The 17540-nt window shown below is 39.7% G+C and overlaps 1 protein-coding gene and 1 pseudogene across 3 annotated transcripts; both read left to right on the top strand.

The window, feature by feature from the left end:
* The first annotated feature begins 64 nt into the window (after positions 1-64).
* LOC106402244 (V-type proton ATPase subunit G1) lies at positions 65-1468 on the top strand. Of its 3 annotated transcripts, none has more exons than XM_013842940.3 (4): positions 67-262; positions 576-677; positions 898-998; positions 1095-1468. In XM_013842940.3, the coding sequence occupies exons 2-4, from the start codon at positions 590-592 to the stop codon at positions 1236-1238; spliced, it is 333 nt and encodes a 110-aa protein (XP_013698394.1). In that variant the 5' UTR covers positions 67-262; positions 576-589; the 3' UTR covers positions 1239-1468. The 3 variants fall into 3 exon arrangements, with proteins under 3 accessions (XP_013698393.1, XP_013698394.1, XP_048620422.1); XM_048764465.1 differs by lacking the exon at positions 67-262 and adding an exon at positions 287-354; XM_013842939.3 differs by having other exon boundaries at positions 65-262; positions 898-1468.
* Positions 1469-1607: 139 nt separating this feature from the next.
* On the top strand, positions 1608-6285 carry LOC106397364 (annotated as a pseudogene).
* Positions 6286-17540: the final 11255 nt, after the last annotated feature.

Below are 17540 nucleotides of genomic sequence, written 5' to 3'. Positions count from 1 at the left end.
AATGATAATGAAATTTCAGACACATTAATGAAGTTAGTATATTAATTTGTGAGGCCTTTTTCTTCCATACGTGGGCTCAATCTGAGAGTATAAGCCTCGGCCAATTAAAAAGTGGGCTTTTATTACAGTAAAACGTGGGCCCACTACTTTTGATTCTTATATTGGATAGACGTTTGTGGGTGATCAGATCGGATTGATTTTGATTGTGTATCGCTTCTCTCTCTCTCTCTCTCTCCGCTGTCGGAACAAGCCAAAAGCAAAGGTATGTCCCTTGTCTACTTACTTGGGATGAGATTCAATCAATCGGAAGTGGAAAAATTAACACCGTGTTGTGGTTCTGTCTGTCTACTTCTGGTAAAGGGGATTAAACCTTTTAGATGTGTTAGGATCTTTGGTAGGATAAAGATGAGTTAGATTAGATTCTACATATTTGACTTGGTGATACTCAATCCTCTTCTAGTCATGGATTGATAGATTTTAGCAAGATCTGCTGCTCTTGGGCTTTCTTGATCCACAAACCTGTGAGAGTGATAATTGAGACGTTTTAAGTCTTTTTTTTTTTTTTTTGTTTGTAGGATAAAAAAAAACAATGGAGTCCAGCAGAGGTCAAGGTGGTATCCAGCAGTTGCTTGCTGCTGAACAGGAAGCTCAACACATTGTCAATGCTGCCAGGACCGGTACCTTGTCTCAACCTTATACATAACGATTGTTATCTTATCCTGGCTAAATAATTAGTTGTTTCTAACTTGTAAAATTTTGGCCAACAACATACATACGTCTGGGGGGTACTTATTTTAAATTAAACTGTGTACATAGAGAGATTCATTATAATTATATATATGTGTGTGTGTGTTTGAAGTTGATTTGGTTATCTGTGGTTCTTGTTTGGGGTTGCAGCAAAGATGGCAAGGCTGAAGCAGGCCAAGGAGGAGGCTGAGAAGGAGATTGCTGAATACAAAGCTAAAACAGAGCAAGACTTCCAGAGGAAACTTGAGGAGGTAAGAGTAAACAGAGAGCAATTACTTTCTTGTCCTGTCAAATACAATACAAAAGCAGTGTATATATATATATTTGGGGGGGTTGAAAACAAACAGACAAGTGGAGACTCGGGTGCGAATGTGAAGAGGCTGGAGCAGGAGACTGATGCCAAAATCGAACAGCTGAAGAACGAAGCTTCCAGGATCTCCAATGATGTTGTGGAGATGCTCCTCAAACATGTCACCACTGTCAAGAACTGAGAGAGATTCGATTCCATTCCTCTGTAATAATCAAAAGCCATTTATGAGTTTATTTCTTTCTTTATCTCATTTCACGCGTGTGGTGTTGTTACTGGATTGAATCTCAGAGACTCAAATCTCATATGAAATGTGTTTCTTGTAATTTATTCTTCTTTTTCTTCTTGTTTGTTGTATTCATCATTTCCTTTTGAGGATTGTAATAAAATTGAGAGCTGGATTATCCTTTTTTATTTCTCTGTTTCACACTCTTTTTTTTAATTAATAATAAAAAAAACATTGAAATCTCAGATTACTTACCATTATCAGAGGGTTGGGCTTTCTTTTAGTTATATCTCACAACAACTCTTAACGAACGAGAGTGAACAGTGAAAAAGAAGAAGAAGAAGATCGAGAGATTTAAGAAAAGTCTTTTCATTTTGGAGAAAATAAAGGATGAGAAGCGACGGGATCTTGGGAGTCGGAAGAGGAGGAGGTTCGGATCAGAATCGAGCAACAGCATCTGCCGTCGTGGAGAGTAGAAGAAGATGGCTAAAGAGGCGAGAGACATGGCTGGTCCTTCTCGGCGTCGCACTTCACCCAGTATACATGCTCAGTATATTCGACATATACTTCAAAACGCCCATAGTCCACGGCATGGATCCAGTCCCTCCCAGATTCTCTCACCCTCCTGCCAAGCGCCTCATTCTTCTCATCTGTACCTCCTTTTTCACTACTCTAACCTCTTCTTCTTCTTTTTGTTTTTTTTTGTTTTCCTCATTGGTTTCTCATTTGACATTATCAGCGGATGGCTTACGAGCTGACAAGTTCTACGAGCCTGACGCTGACGGCAATTACAGAGCTCCCTTCTTGAGGAATGTCATCAATAATCAGGGCCGTTGGGGTGTCTCTCACGCTCGTCCTCCCACTGAGTCTCGACCTGGCCACGTCGCCATCATCGCTGGCTTCTATGAAGATCCCAGTGCTGTCACCAAAGGATGGAAAGCCAATCCTGTTGAATTTGATTCCGTCTTCAACCAAAGCAGACACACATTTGCTTATGGCAGTCCAGATATCATTCCTATTTTCTGCAGTGCTTTACCTCACTCCACTTGGAACTCTTATCCTCACGAGTACGAAGACTTCGCTACAGGTTCCTTTCCTTGTTTGCGTATGCCATATTGAGATGCAACCACTATTTTTTTTTTTTAATTATACAGAGGTATCCTGGTCCCACGTAAATGGTCCAGACTAGTCTGTCGAGTTTTTGTCCTCAAGTTATTCACCACCGGGCAACAAGTCCTGGTTAACCACTGTTTTGTTATCACTGGAATGTAATGTGCAGTTGTTTCTTTGGTGTAGATGCCTCCTTTTTGGACGAGTGGTCTTTTGATCAATTCGAGAGCCTTCTCAACAGGTCTCACCATGACCCCAAGCTGAAAGAGCTTCTCCACCAGGACAAACTTGTTTTCTTTCTCCACCTTCTTGGCTGCGATTCCAACGGTCATGCTCATCGCCCTTTCTCTTCCATCAACCTCAACAATGTCAAAGTTGTTGATAAGATCGCTGAAAGGGTCTACCACCTCTTGGAGGATTACTACCGAGACAACCGCACTTCTTACATCTTTACTGCTGATCATGGGATGAGCGACAAAGGGAGTCATGGAGATGGGCATCCTACCAATACTGATACTCCCTTAGTTGCTTGGGGAGCTGGGATTAAGTATCCCAGACCAGCGACTGGACACAGTCACTCTGATTCTGTTGCTAGCTTTGTTGACAAGCACGCTCATGATATGCCCACACCTTATGATTGGGGCCTTAATCGCGTTGAGAGAGTTGATGTCAACCAAGCTGACATTGCACCCCTCATGGTTGGTCTCTGTTCTTATTTGTTCTCTCCTCAAACAAACAACTTCGCTATGAATCTGTTTTTCGAATTCTTTAGTCACACTTTTTGTTACTATTTGTAGTCAACGCTCTTGGGTTTGCCATGCCAGTGAACTCTGTTGGAAACCTACCACTTGGTTACATGAAGTTGAATGAGGTATGTTTATGTGAACTTTTCGCTAGTTGTGTCTTGTCAAAAAAGATTAGGTGTTTGGTTGTTGTGCATTTCTTAAAGTACCAATTCCTTATGAATGTTCATGGCTGAGAGAGAGGTCGAAACTCACTAAGGAACTGGTTTATAATAGGAAGAGGAGTATATATAGTTTAAAGAAGTACATAGTTGGGAGGTTCAGACTTGTGGTGCTTTATTATTATTATATTTTTTTGGTATATTCAGGCAGAAGAAGTTGAAGCTGTGCTAGCTAATACCAAACAAATCCTTAATCAGCTTCTTCGTAAATCACGTATCCTTTTGTTTCTGAGCATTGCTTGTAATCTGCCATTTATGTCTATTGGTTATGGTCATCCTTGACAAAATCAGACATAAAAATGTCAAACTCCTTATTTTTCAAGCCATTCAAGCCGTTGGTAGACTATTCCTCATCGCTGAGTCAGATTGATGAGTTAATTTCTGCCAAGCGTTATGAAGCTGCAATGAAATTGGCTGTAGACCTCAGAAACTTGTCGCTAGAGGGCCTTCATTACTTTCAAACGTATGACTGGCTAATGCTGATGACTGTAATTACCCTTGGATACACTGGATGGATGATCGTACTCGCCCTGCATGTTCTGCAATGTTATAGTTCCCTATCAGGAGATTTGTCCAGGAAAGGGCATTTATCTGTGCAGAAAAGACACTCCAGAAAAGTAATGCAAATACTTCACTTTGACAAGCTTTATACTCTTACTTGTTTAGCTGTTATGTTTCTTGGTTATAGTTAAATATCTGTGAAATTTCCACCTTTCTCATATAGTTTGATCATTCTGACGCAGGTATATCTATCAGGCTGTCTGCTTATGGCGATCCTCACTGTGCTAAATTTGATGGAACACTCTCCCCCTCTTTACCGTGCATACATTGGAATGACAGTATTTCTATGGACACAGATTTTAAGTGAATACCGATTAATAAGAGGACTGTGGATATATTTGAGGGAAAGGAAGGCTGGCTACTTCATCAAACTTTTATTTGCCGCAGCTGTGTCAATTGTCATTGTGGAATTATTGGTATGTGTAGTTGGATTGTCCAGTACGTTTTTTTTTCTGATGTGGAGATATATGTTGCCCTGATCATTTGTTCTTTTAACATTCTGCAGGTCCATAGCTTCACTGAGAGAAAGCTTTACACCTGGTTTTTCTTGATAGCAGGTTTTGTGTCTTCGGTTTTGCTGCACATTTCAATTCCTTGGAGATCTGGGATACCAGTTTTTGTATGTATTTCCTGTTGGTTCCTGTCTGTCTTCACTCTGATGCCAGCGGAAATTCCTGATAATAATAACCTCGTGTAAGTCCCTTTCTCTCCCTTGCCTGCCTGAGGTTTTCTCTGTTTTGTGGTTTACATGGCATGGAAACAGAATTTATTACTTAGAAGATCTGGTAACCCTTGAGGCGAAACTCATCTAGAACTCCCTTTGACTTTGAATATGATTATTCAGTAGAGTTTAAAGAATATAAATTACGTTGAACACATTGACAAAAAGAATGTAAAATTGTATTGAACACAATATTAGCATCTTTGCTCTCCAGTGTCAACTTTTAGCTGTGAAATGGTCACTGTTTCATGTTGGTACCATCTCTTGGTTGCAGAGTTATAAGTGGAGCTATCATAATAGTAATAAGCCTTGCTGCAAAGTGGCTAGACACACATGCAGAAGGGAACAAATTTTGGCAGAGTATCACTTTTCATGAAAGCAGGAAGCCGATGTGGTCCAAGCTCTATTTCATACAGGTATAGATAGTCCTTTTGCTACTTTTAAAACTTGAGATTTTGGTTCTACGTCTAGTAGATCACTTTTTCCATGGTGCGAACGGGAAACAGATTATTTTGGTTGGAGTTTCGTCGGTGATGGTGTCTCTGTCAACAAAGCACCGAACACAGAATCAAGAACTACATTCGTCACACCAGTTCATAAACTGGCTAGTTGCCGGTAATATCCTCAGACCTATGTTCTGTTTGCATAATGTGTTTAAGTTATCATTGGTTTTTTACAGTCTTCTGTCTTTGCAGGTTCTTCGATGGTTCTTCCGTTGTTTTCAGGAAATGGCATCCTTTCACGTTCAGATATACCCATGTTAAAGTATGTCAATCAATCACATTATAGATGATTGTATTATAGCAGTTGTCGGATGGTAATTAATAAAATTAAACAGAAGGTGGTGTCATGCTCAAGTGCAGAAACTGAGTATAGAGCTATGCTGAAGCTTACAAACGAGCTAGTTTGGATCAAGGGCATCTTGAAGCATTTGAAGATAGAACAAACCACTCCAATGACAATGCATTGTGACAACCAAGCAGCCATTCACATAGCCTCCAACTCGGTGTTCCATGAGAGAACAAAGCACATTGAGGTTGATTGCCACAAGGTGAGGCAGATGATTGTCATAGGAGTCATCTTGCCATGTTATACTAGGAGTGAAGATCAGTTGGCTGATGTATTCACCAAGGCTGCAAGGCAAAAGACAATGAAGTCCATTCATATCAGATTGGACCTCATTGATCTTGGGAAGAGAAGTAGCTGATCCCCTTAAAGTAGTTTACGAGATCATATAGCATATATAAATTTACTAAATACTCATTAATTCCTAGGATATATGTAAAAATAGCCGTACATGGCCGGACAGTCCGTACGAGATGGGATCAACCAAAGCTCAACCAAACCTTACCATAAGTTATCCGAGTTACTTAAGTAAAGAGGAGAAGTTACCTTAGCCTTTGTGGGATGGATCAGACCGTTGGAAAGGATAAGAGAGTCTTGGACAGGCTGGCACAGCTGGAAAAGCAAAAGCAAAAGGCATGAGCCAGCTAAGGAAGACTCTCACGCGCGGCTCACATCATTGGATGATTTTGAAATGGTCATTGACTCCACATGCTTATCTTATCCTCTTGTTTACGAAAACCCTAAGCTCTCTTCTTATAAATATGTAAACTCTCTCATTAATAAGATCAAACAAGTTTTGAGTCTTTCTCTTAGTCTTTAATCTCAATGGTTCCATATTAGACTCATAATCTCATTTCATACTCTAATCTTCTCTAAATCGATTCTAATCTTCTCTAAACACTCAGATTACTCTAAACAACACTAAAAGTGTTAGAGATGCACCAGAATCAACTACTAATGGCTTAATGTTCTGATTACTAGCAATATGAGCAAGGATACTAGATGGTTTGAATGCATGATCATTTCTAGCAAGATTTGCAATCCTAGATTGATTTACCATTTCTATCAAACTCTCATGCATCCTATCAGTTCTAGTTAGCTCCTTATAGTTCTCTATAGCCCTAGCACCAAAAGAGTACCCAAAGGTGTTACCATTCTCCTTGAATATCTTAATGAGGGCATCAAGATTAGCTCTCCTTAGATACTCCTGATCATTGTTCCCACGGTAACTTGGTGCTCCGGTGTAGGCTACAAGAGACTTCCCATCACCAGCTTCACGTCCATCCATCTCCTTTCCTTTGCTTGTACCAGCTCCACTTGTCACATCCGAGACATTAGCCCTTGCCTCACGGTCTTTCATGAACTTGGCCGGCTTGAGATGTGGATGAAGTATCCAGCATTGACTCTTCTTGTGGCCATGCTTCTTGCAGTGATCACAGCTCCCATTGAACCTCCTCTTCTCATACTTCCCATGCGCAGCCTTGTTTGCTTGAGGAGCTTCACTTCCTTCCTCTTGAGTTGCTCGGTTCACAAGTGACAGCTCTCCTTTCTTTCCAAACAACCCAATAGAGCCTTGTTCCTTCTGAATCCTTGCGCACACCTCTTCAAGATCAGGTAGAGTATCTTCCCTCAGCAGGTGTTGAATCAGACCGTTGTAAGCTGGATTCATCGTGAGGAGTAGCCCAAAGACCTTATCTTGCTCTCTCCTCTTGTTGAGCTCATCAGCATCAGTTGTGCTTGGCCTAAGCATCTCCATTTCGGACCAGAGAGTTCTGAACCTTCCTAGATGCTTGGTAAACTCCATTGTTGACTTGAAGAAAGAAATGGAGCCAAAGGAGAAGTATGGAGGAGTTTGGGTCTGGTGCAATGATAGGGACAAGATGTCAAGATGCATGGGAGAGGCCTGCTAATTGGTGGTTTAGCCCAATAGTGTTTCAGACGTTGGCCATTCACCGTGAATTCGTCTCCTTTATCATTTATAAGTGTAATGGCTCCATAAGGATTGACGTTCAAAACAGTGAAAGGACCTGACCAACGAGATCGGAATTTTCCGGGAAACAGCGTAAGCCGAGAGTTAACAAAGAGCTGGAACTACAAAGATGCATGTGTGTATTGCGACAACTGCTAGATGTGTGTCAAATCTTAAAATTACCATCCGACAACTGCTAGATGTTATAACAATATTCAGTCCCCTCGCTACGTGGGGACCGAGCTTGGCTCGAGCTCGGTCGCTACGTAGCGACCGTGCGACCTTTTTCGAGCTTTTCTCTGATGTCTCGTGTTTATTCCGCAGGGCTCTTCGTAAGAATAAATCTTTTCCGAAGATTTATTTTTCGTAAAAACGTTCATGCCGATTTTTATGGACTTTCAGACATTGATTCCGTCGTGACCGATTTTGACCCCAACAATAAATCCCATAACCCTCACCTTCGATATAAAAGTAAACGTCACATACAACGAGCTGTACCCTGACCATGATTCCCCCGTAGACGGAAGTCTGAATCGGGAAGTGCACGCAGTCGGATAAGGTTTAAGGAACAGACCTTTGTACACTGATATAGTGAATTATCGAGCTGCTGACGTAGAACCCGAAGATCTGAGAGGTTATACAAAGAATAAGTTTTTAAGAGAAGTTAGGAGATATCACTGGGACGAACCATATCTCTACAAACACTGCTCTGACAGGATGTATAGACGTTGCGTCGCCGATACTGAAACACCTGATATTTTATTCCAATGCCATGGATCCGATTATGCTGGACATTTTGCAATCTTTAAAACAATATCAAAAATTCTTCAGGCAGGATTCTGGTGGCCAACTATGCTTCGCGATACTTATGCATTCATAGCACAATGCGACAGATGTCAAAGGAGAGGAAAGATCAGCAAAAGATGCATGTGCAGCACTCATGCACGTCTACACCTCCTCATTGTGTTGACGCTCATCTGCTGATGTGATAGATACAACGTCCTGGCCATATGCATAGAGACACCTCGAGCTTCTTGGTCGGTTTACGCGATTTTTGATCTTTCCGGCATATTTTCATCACGCGATCAATCCCGAATATTTTTCCGCTCCCATTCTGATGAGCTAAATATTATTAATAGACTCCAAAATATCTCTAGCCTTGATGAAAAATATTTCTCGAGCCTCTGGCTTTCTCGAAGAATTCCATAATACCGAAATTAGGGTTTTCGCCCAACTTCGGGTTTTCCCATCATGCTTGCTTCCCGTCGTGCTTAATTTCCATCTTGCTTCCGACTTATTATGTCTCCGGAATAATATTTTATGATACGAAGATTTTCTGAGAAAACTTCGTGATGAAGAAACGTTGGTCTTCAATTCATATTGTAGTAAATTTTTTTTTAAAAAATTAAAACTCGATTACAATGATGCATCTTTTCCAATGTGGGAGTATACGAGTATACGTACCCACTCTCCCCTCCCTTTTAGAGAGGGGGATAGCTGAACTCGTCTTTTGACGAGCTGCCTACGTACCTCTTTCGAGGATCAGGCCATCTCGTAGTTCTGTTTTATGCCGCAAGTATTCTTTCTCGGCGGTTTTCGCCATGCTGACCGCCTTGATCGTGGTGACCGTGGCTGGGCTAGCGCTTTGATCCGGGTGTTCTGTAGTGTCGGCTTTGGAGTCGTGTTGAATTTCGATGTTTGAAGTGTTCGGTTAGTCAGCCGCCAAACGAATATATAACTCAACCTAAATAAATCAACCCTCATGTACAATGTAAGTCAGCCGAAACGTGTATAATATTTCAGTAATTAATCTTTTGCTGATAAATCAGCCCTAATTAAAATGCAAAATCATAAGTCAACCGTATCGTCAAATAAATCAGCCGTCAAACGAATGCTATTCTAGTAATTAATCTTTCGCTAATAAGTCAGCCGTAAATAAACTGAGTTAACTGTTAATCCATCCAATTATGGCTGATTAAACATAACTCAGCCGTAACAACATCCCATAAGTCGGTCGTAAATTCAATAACTCAGCCAGTCGATGTTCTTTAACTCAGTCGTGGAAACATAACAAATTTATAATACTTGTAATCATAATTTGGTAAAGTCAGTATACCTCTTATAATTTTTAAATCAACCGTATGAGTTTTTAAAATCCGTATTTGAAATTAAAGACTTAGGAGAAATGAAATATTTTTTTGGAATTGAGTTGTGTTATATTGTTTACAAGTAATGAACAAGAATTAGATATCCACCTAGTATGAACAAAATACATTTGTTACCCACTATTGTATACTCAGTTGGTGGTGTTAAAGTGTATATGAACATTATGTAAATTTTTCTTAATAAAATTAATGAAGTATTTTGAATTTTATTAAAAATTCTAGTTCATGTCTATTTTTACATATATAATAAATTTACAGGCATTTTATTAGTAGTATAAACATTATACGTTTTATTGAATGTTCTAGATGCTTTTAAGTATATAACTGTTCTTGTAATATCGTGACAAGATATTACAACTGACCATTGATGGCTAACACAATTTTACAAAAAAGCATTATAACATCCTCCCGAGGACATGTACCCACTATCTCAGCGCGTCGATGGCCACTCAATTTAGTACTCCCTCCGTTTCTGATAAAGTAATATTTATAATATAGCTATACTGGAAGGGCTGTCACCAGCCAGAGGAGATGTTCTTATGATCGAGTTAGAGTCAAGGACTGCACCGGTTTCACGAGTTCTATACCGATTAGCGCCAGCAGCTGAACTGAAAGAACATATGGAAGATTCATCAGACAAGAGATTTATCAGGCCGAGTAATTCGCCGTGGGGAGCACCAGTGTTGTTTGTAAAGAAAAAAATGATAGAGTTTCAGGCTTTGTATCGACTACATAGACTTGAACATGGTAACCATCATATTGATGAGTTATTGAATTAGCTGCATGGAGGTCACCAAAAACCCGGTGTTTCACGGTAGAAGCAAACACATACTCTGGAAGTACCATTTCATTCGAGAATGTGTGGAGTTCGACTTTATCGAAGTGAAGCACATACCTGGAGTGGAGCAGAAGGCAGACATATTCACTAAGCCATTGGCAAAGATCAAGTTCGAAGCAATGCGCAAGTTCATCGGAGTTGAGAAACATAAAAATTGACAAAAACTTAATTGGGGTATGGGCTAAAGTTCTAACCATGAAAGAGATTATAGGTTTGCCTCCGTTCAATATACTCCATTTTATTGTTGTATATAGTATACTTATCCAGATCAAATTGTGTTAGCCAAAGTACATCATACAATATTCGATATGACCATTTGATATCGACAACCTTGATGATCTTTATACGGATTAGTTTGTAATATATAAATGGTCATTTGTAGCATATCTGATCTGTAAGTCTTAAAATAACGTTTTCAAGTATTAATAGAATGGTTTTTAAATATATGTATGTATACATTTTAATTGATATACGTAGTTTAATGTTCATAATGTTCTATAAATATTACTTTTAGTTAAAATCATAAATTAAAATATCTTTAAAATGTTAAATGTTCATCAAATTTATAAATGTATAACTCAGTTACATCTAGATTTAGATCATATATAAACGTATACTCAGTTGTCGTACTTGTTCTATGAAAGCAACATATTGAGGGAGATCAAAAATTAAACTAGCAGTTGTCGTACTGTTATAACATCTAGCAGTTGTCGGATGGTAATTAATAATATAATGTTCAAATGTGTAATTAAGTTAGAACTTTTCTTCTAAAACTTTTTTTTCTTTCTCTTTCTCTCACTAGCAACGTCTTTAAGTGTATTTTAGTGTGTCATGGATGAATGAAAATGAGCAGGAGGTGAAGGGTTTATATAGAAATCGCCAACGAGTCAGACAGTGCCACCCAAGTGGCTGTGTGTCATCCCGCATGCTTCCGGTCGCATGCGTTGCAACACACGGACGTCCACATGCCATGATGAATGCTTCCTTTACATGCCAGAAGACAGCACCACGTCCAGATGTCTCTAAGCATGGCTGGACTGCATGTGTCGCGACACACCAGCCTCTGCATGTCGGTTCGCATGCGCAGATCTCAGGTATTGCGACACCTCGAGCTGCGACTTGTCAAGCTGCATGTGCAGCACTCATGCACGTCTACACCTCATCCTTGTGTTGACACTCATCTGCTGATGTGATAGATAGAATGTCCTGGCCATATGCATAGAGACACCTCGAGCTTCTTGGTCGGTTTACGCGATTTTTGACCCTTCCGACATATTTTCGTCCCGCGATCAATCCCGAATATTTTTCCGCTCCCGTTCGGATGAGCTAAATATTCTTAATAGACTCCAAAATATCTCTGGACTTGATGAAAAATATTTCCCGAGCCTCCGGCTTTCTCGAAGAATTCCATAATACCGAAATTAGGGTTTTCGCCCAACTTCGGATTTTCCCGTCGTGCTTTGATCCCGTTGTGCTTAATTTCCATCCTGCTTCCGACTTATTATGTCTCCAGAATAATATTTTACTGATACGAAGATTTTCCGAGAAAACTTCGTGATGAAGAAACGTCGGTCTTCAAAAACGTCGAGCTTCTGAAACGTCGTGCTTCCAAAAATGTTAAGCTTCCAAAACCTCCGTCTCATCAATCTAATACATCTTCTAACTATGGTCGAGCAACTTCTTCGACTCATAGTTTACTCACGATCACTTCTTCGTCCACCTCGTACTTCAAAACTTCTCGATCGATAAGTATCACCCGCGACTCGACCATCACAAAGATACTCGACCACTTTTTTTTAACGGGTTTCTACAACCTCCTTCCTCCGGGAAAAGGAAAACTTCTGATAAAGAGAACCTTCCATATTTCCGAATATTGAAGTGTTTAACCTACTCAAACCGACTGATACCAGTCAAATTACCCTAAGGAATGTTACTCTCATCAAAAGAGGTTCAGATGTAGTACTTAGGGATCGAATCCACAAGGAGCTAGGGAACAATTAAATCTAGTGTTTATTAATTCTAAGGATTGTAAATTGTTTAAATGAAATAGCAATAGTAACAAGCGAAGTAACTAGTAAACGTAACTTGGTTGGAAATGAAATTAGATGCAGGGCCACATTTCAGGTGTTGGAGATTATAATACCTATAGATGCCTATTTGTTGCATGCATGATATATTAGAGCTCAATCGCTTAACTCAGTGATCAGCTGTCGCATGTTTCACTGGTTAACAGGCTAGATCTCGTGTCTCAACGGTTAGTATGTCGACAACGAGAGAGTGTCGATCGATGGTCCTATTGGGACGTCGATCGATACACCTTTGCCAACGTCGATTGATAGTCAGTTGAGGACATCGATCGACGGGTTCTAGCCAGGCCTATGCGCGAGTATGTTATGCCCTATTAAGATACAAAATTGGCGGTTAGCCCTCTCTAGCAGTCCTATTATGATAGGTAGATGTCAGGATGGGATAACAAGGGTGCTTGAATATGCAATCCTATGATCAAGTTCTAGTTAGCAAGGCTAAAACAAGCAATGAATACAAATCTATCATGAATATCAAAACAAAGCAGATCTATAGTTTGGGGCTAATCCCACAAAGCTATCTGAACCCTGGATCTAATAATTGAACTACTCAGACATAGCAAAGCAATTCATAACAATGAAGAAATAGAAACTCATAGTATAGATGAAAAGAAATGATAACAAGGAGTTCCAATCACAAGTGATCTTCTCTCCAAAACTTGTAAACTCAAACTCTGAAACTGAAAAACTCTTAAAACTCTCAAAAACTCTCTTATGCCGTCAAAACACTTAGGCAGTATATAATCTACTAGGTTAAAAACTCGTCAGGGCATTTTTCGTAATTTGGCTTGGCCTTGGGTTTTAAGTCTGCTGAATCCAAAATGTCGTGTGTCTGATGTCTCGACATCGATCGATGGTACTTGTGTACATCGATCGATATTAATCTTCATCTGTCGTGGCATCTCCTGGTATCGATCGTCAGCACTGATGCGCATCGATCGATTGTTCTTCCTCTCGTCGACCTCTAGTGGTCAGCTCGGGTGAAATGTCCTTCAAGCTCCAAAATGCTCCAAAGTCATAGCTTTACTCCGAAATGCACCTGAACCTGAAAACATACCTAGAAGAGTAGAAAACATAGATATATATATAGTAAAACACTTATATACCATGGATGAAAACGGGTCAAATCCAAGGTATATCACCGGCTAAGGTCGACCTCAAGACAACTATATAAGGGGAGCCTTAACCCTAGATCAAGGGATTGACACTTCAAGACTTAGAGACTAGAGATAGCGGCTAGAACTAGGGTTCATACTCAATACTTTGTAGTTCCAGCTCTTTGGTCTAATAAAACATCTCTTCAATTAAACAAAAAAGAGAGAGAGGTATGTGAATGCATTCTTGATACTCTTTTTAGGGCAGTTGTCGCAATACACACATGCATCTTTGTAGTTCCAGCTCTTTGTTAACTCTCGGCTTACGCTGTTTCCCGAAAAATTCCGATCTCGTTGGTCAGGTCCTTTCACTGTTTTGAACGTCAATCCTTATGGAGCCATTACACTTATAAATGATAAAGGAGACGAATTCACGGTGAATGGCCAACGTCTGAAACACTATTGGGCTAAACCACCAATTAGCAGGCCTCTCCCATGCATCTTGACATCTTGTCCCTATCATTGCACCAGACCCAAACTCCTCCATACTTCTCCTTTGGCTCCATTTCTTTCTTCAAGTCAACAATGGAGTTTACCAAGCATCTAGGAAGGTTCAGAACTCTCTGGTCCGAAATGGAGATGCTTAGGCCAAGCACAACTGATGCTGATGAGCTCAACAAGAGGAGAGAGCAAGATAATGTCTTTGGGCTACTCCTCACGATGAATCCAGCTTACAACGGTCTGATTCAACACCTGCTGAGGGAAGATACTCTACCTGATCTTGAAGAGGTGTGCGCAAGGATTCAGAAGGAACAAGGCTTTATTGGGTTGTTTGGAAAGAAATGAGAGCTGTCACTTGTGAACCGAGCAACTCAAGAGGAAGGAAGTGAAGCTCCTCAAGCAAACAAGGCTGCAAATGGGAAGTATGAGAAGAGGAGGTTCAATGGGAGCTGTGATCACTGCAAGAAGCATGGCCACAAGAAGAGTCAATGCTGGATACTTCATCCACATCTCAAGCCGGCCAAGTTCATGAAAGACCGTGAGGCAAGGGCTAATGTCTCGGATGTGACAAGTGGAGCTGGTACAAGCAAAGGAAAGGAGATGGATGGACGTGAAGCAGGTGATGGGAAGTCTCTTGTAGCCTACACCGGAGCACCAAGTTACCGTGGGAACAATGATCAGGAGTATCTAAGGAGAGCTGATCTTGATGCCCTCATTAAGATATTCAAGGAGAATGGTAACACCTTTGGGTACTCTTTTGGTACTAGGGCTATAGAGAACTATAAGGATCTAACTAGAACTGATAGGATGCATGAGAGTTTGATAGAAATGGTAAATCAATCTAGGATTGCAAATCTTGCTAGAAATGATCATGCATTCAAACCATCTAGTATCCTTGCTCATATTGCTAGTAATCAGAACATTAAGCCATTAGTAGTTGACTCTGGTGCATCTCTAACACTTTTAGTGTTGTTTAGAGTAATCTGAGTGTTTAGAGAAGATTAGAATCGATTTAGAGAGGATTAGAGTATGAAATGAGATTATGAGTCTAATATGGAACCATTGAGATTAAAGACTAAGAGAAAGACTCAAAACTTGCTTGATCTTATTAATGAGAGAGTTTACATATTTATAAGAAGAGAGCTTAGGGTTTTCGTAAACAAGAGGATAAGATAAGCATGTGGAGTCAATGACCATTTCAAAATCATCCAATGATGTGAGCCGCGCGTGTGAGTCTTCCTTAGTTGGCTCATGCCTTTTGCTTTTGATTTTCCAGCTGTGCCAGCCTGTCCAAGACTCCCTTATCCTTTCCAACTGTCTGATCCATCCCACAAAGGCTAAGGTAACTTCTCCTCTTTACTTAAGTAACTCAGATAACTTATGGTAAGGTTTGGTTGAGCTTTGGTTGATCCCATCTCGTACGGACTGTCCGGCCATGTACGGCCATGTACGGCCTTGTACGGACTGGCTGATCCCAAAGCTCCCAAACCTTCCTATCCTTCCTCCTCTTCATTCTACTCAACCCTTATCTCCATTCTTCACTTAACACTCCTCATCTCAACTCCCCCCCTCAAGCTTAGCTTTGTGAAAGTCTAAGCTTGGACAGCCATGAGATCTTTCTCATTAAAAACGTCACCAAGGAAAACCCATTGGGACAAAACCTTGATGAGGGAAAAAGAGTAAAGATCTCATGACTAAGGGGATCAGCTACTTCTCTTCCCAGGATCAATGAGGCCCAATCTGATATGAATGGACTCCATTGTCTTTTGCCTTGCAGCCTTGGTGAATACATCAGCCAACTGATCTTCACTCCTAGTATAACATGGCAAGATGACTCCTAGGACAATCATCTGCCTCACCTTGTGGCAATCAACCTCAATGTGCTTTGTTCTCTCATGGAACACCGAGTTGGAGGCTATGTGAATGGCTGCTTGGTTGTCACAATGCATTGTCATTGGAGTGGCTTGTTCTATCTTCAAATGCTTCAAGATGCCCTTGATCCAAACTAGCTCGTTTGTAAGCTTCAGCATAGCTCTGTACTCAGCTTATGCACTTGAGCATGACACCACCTTCTGTTTCTTACTTTTCCAAGTCACCAAGTTGCCTCCAATGAATGTGCAATAGCCGGTTGTTGATCTCCTGTCAGCTCTATCTCCTGCCCAATCTGCATCACAATAGCCCACCACTTCAGTGCTTCCATTGCACCCCATCCATACTCCTTGATCCGGCGAGCCATTCAGATACATCAACAGCCTCTCTACAATGCGCCAATGATGTTCCTTGGGAAGCTGCATGTGTTGACTCACCTGATTCACAGCAAAGCATATATCAACCTACTTGGTTGTCACAATGCATGTGTGTAATTAATAAAATTACCATAAAATTACCATATATGGTAATTAATAATATAAAATTAAACAAAAATGAAGAAAGATGCAAAAATTGTTATCAATTCTTTATTATTCATAGTCATTAATTACCATATATATGTTAATCATATTAGGTAATTTCGTAGCTTTTATTTAAGAAAAGAATACATGCTTCTTATATTTTGGGTTAATATAATGTTTTCTAATAATTAAATTTGGACCAACATTTTTTCAATTGATTCTTAAGCTGACACGTAAGATAAATTGACATCCTAATTTAGTGACACCTATGCATGATTTCTTTTTAATTAGTACAAAATTAAGGTTACAACTTTTTAAATGATTCTCAATTAATATATACTAGGTAATAACCCGTGCCTTGCGCGAAAAGTGATTATTAGTTTCGTTATATTTAATAAAAACACATTAAATCGGTTTAATCTTCATATCGGTTCGGTTTAAGTTATTTTTTTAGTTTTTAATCTCCTAAAATATAACTATTATTTTAAATTACAATGAATGGAATAAATTCTGACAACATCTAATTCTGATGTTAACTCTCGGCTTACGCTGTGTGTAAACGGTATCCGTTCATAAATAACAGAACAATAGACAGAGGTAACAAAATCTAACAGAATAGAACTTGAGCGGTTAATTACAAGATAGCAAGTTGAGGGGATTTTCTACGAAAAATCTTTAGTTGGGGAGATTTATCACTAAAATGAAACTCTGCGTTTGTGTGTAAACGGTATCCGTTCATAAATAACAGAACAATAGACGGAGTGTAACAAAATCTAACGGAATAGAACTTGAGGAGTTAAATTATAAGATAATAAGTTGGGGGAATGTTTTACGAAAAATCTTTAGTTGAGGGGATTTATCACTAAAAACCCTTTTAAATAATATTCATTTGGTTTATGTTTCGTTAGAGATTCAAAGTAAAGAAAAAAATTCTCAAAAATAAAATAAAATTAAAAAATAAATTTAATTTAAGTTTTGAAAAGATATTGCAAATTTAATACAAATTTTGAAATTAAT

This window comes from Brassica napus, chromosome C7, assembly GCF_020379485.1.
Source record: "Brassica napus cultivar Da-Ae chromosome C7, Da-Ae, whole genome shotgun sequence".
Lineage (NCBI taxonomy): Eukaryota > Viridiplantae > Streptophyta > Magnoliopsida > Brassicales > Brassicaceae > Brassica > Brassica napus.
The sequence above is the reverse complement of the archived record's forward strand: the minus strand, read 5'-3'. Positions and strand labels throughout refer to the sequence as shown.

Coding starts and splice junctions, on each gene's coding strand:
- LOC106402244 (XM_013842939.3), top strand. CDS start 590: ATGGAGTCCAGCAGAGGTCAAGGTGGTATCCAGCAGTTGCTTGCTGCT. Junction 678..897: donor TGTCAATGCTGCCAGGACCG/GTACCTTGTCTC, acceptor TTGGGGTTGCAG/CAAAGATGGCAAGGCTGAAG.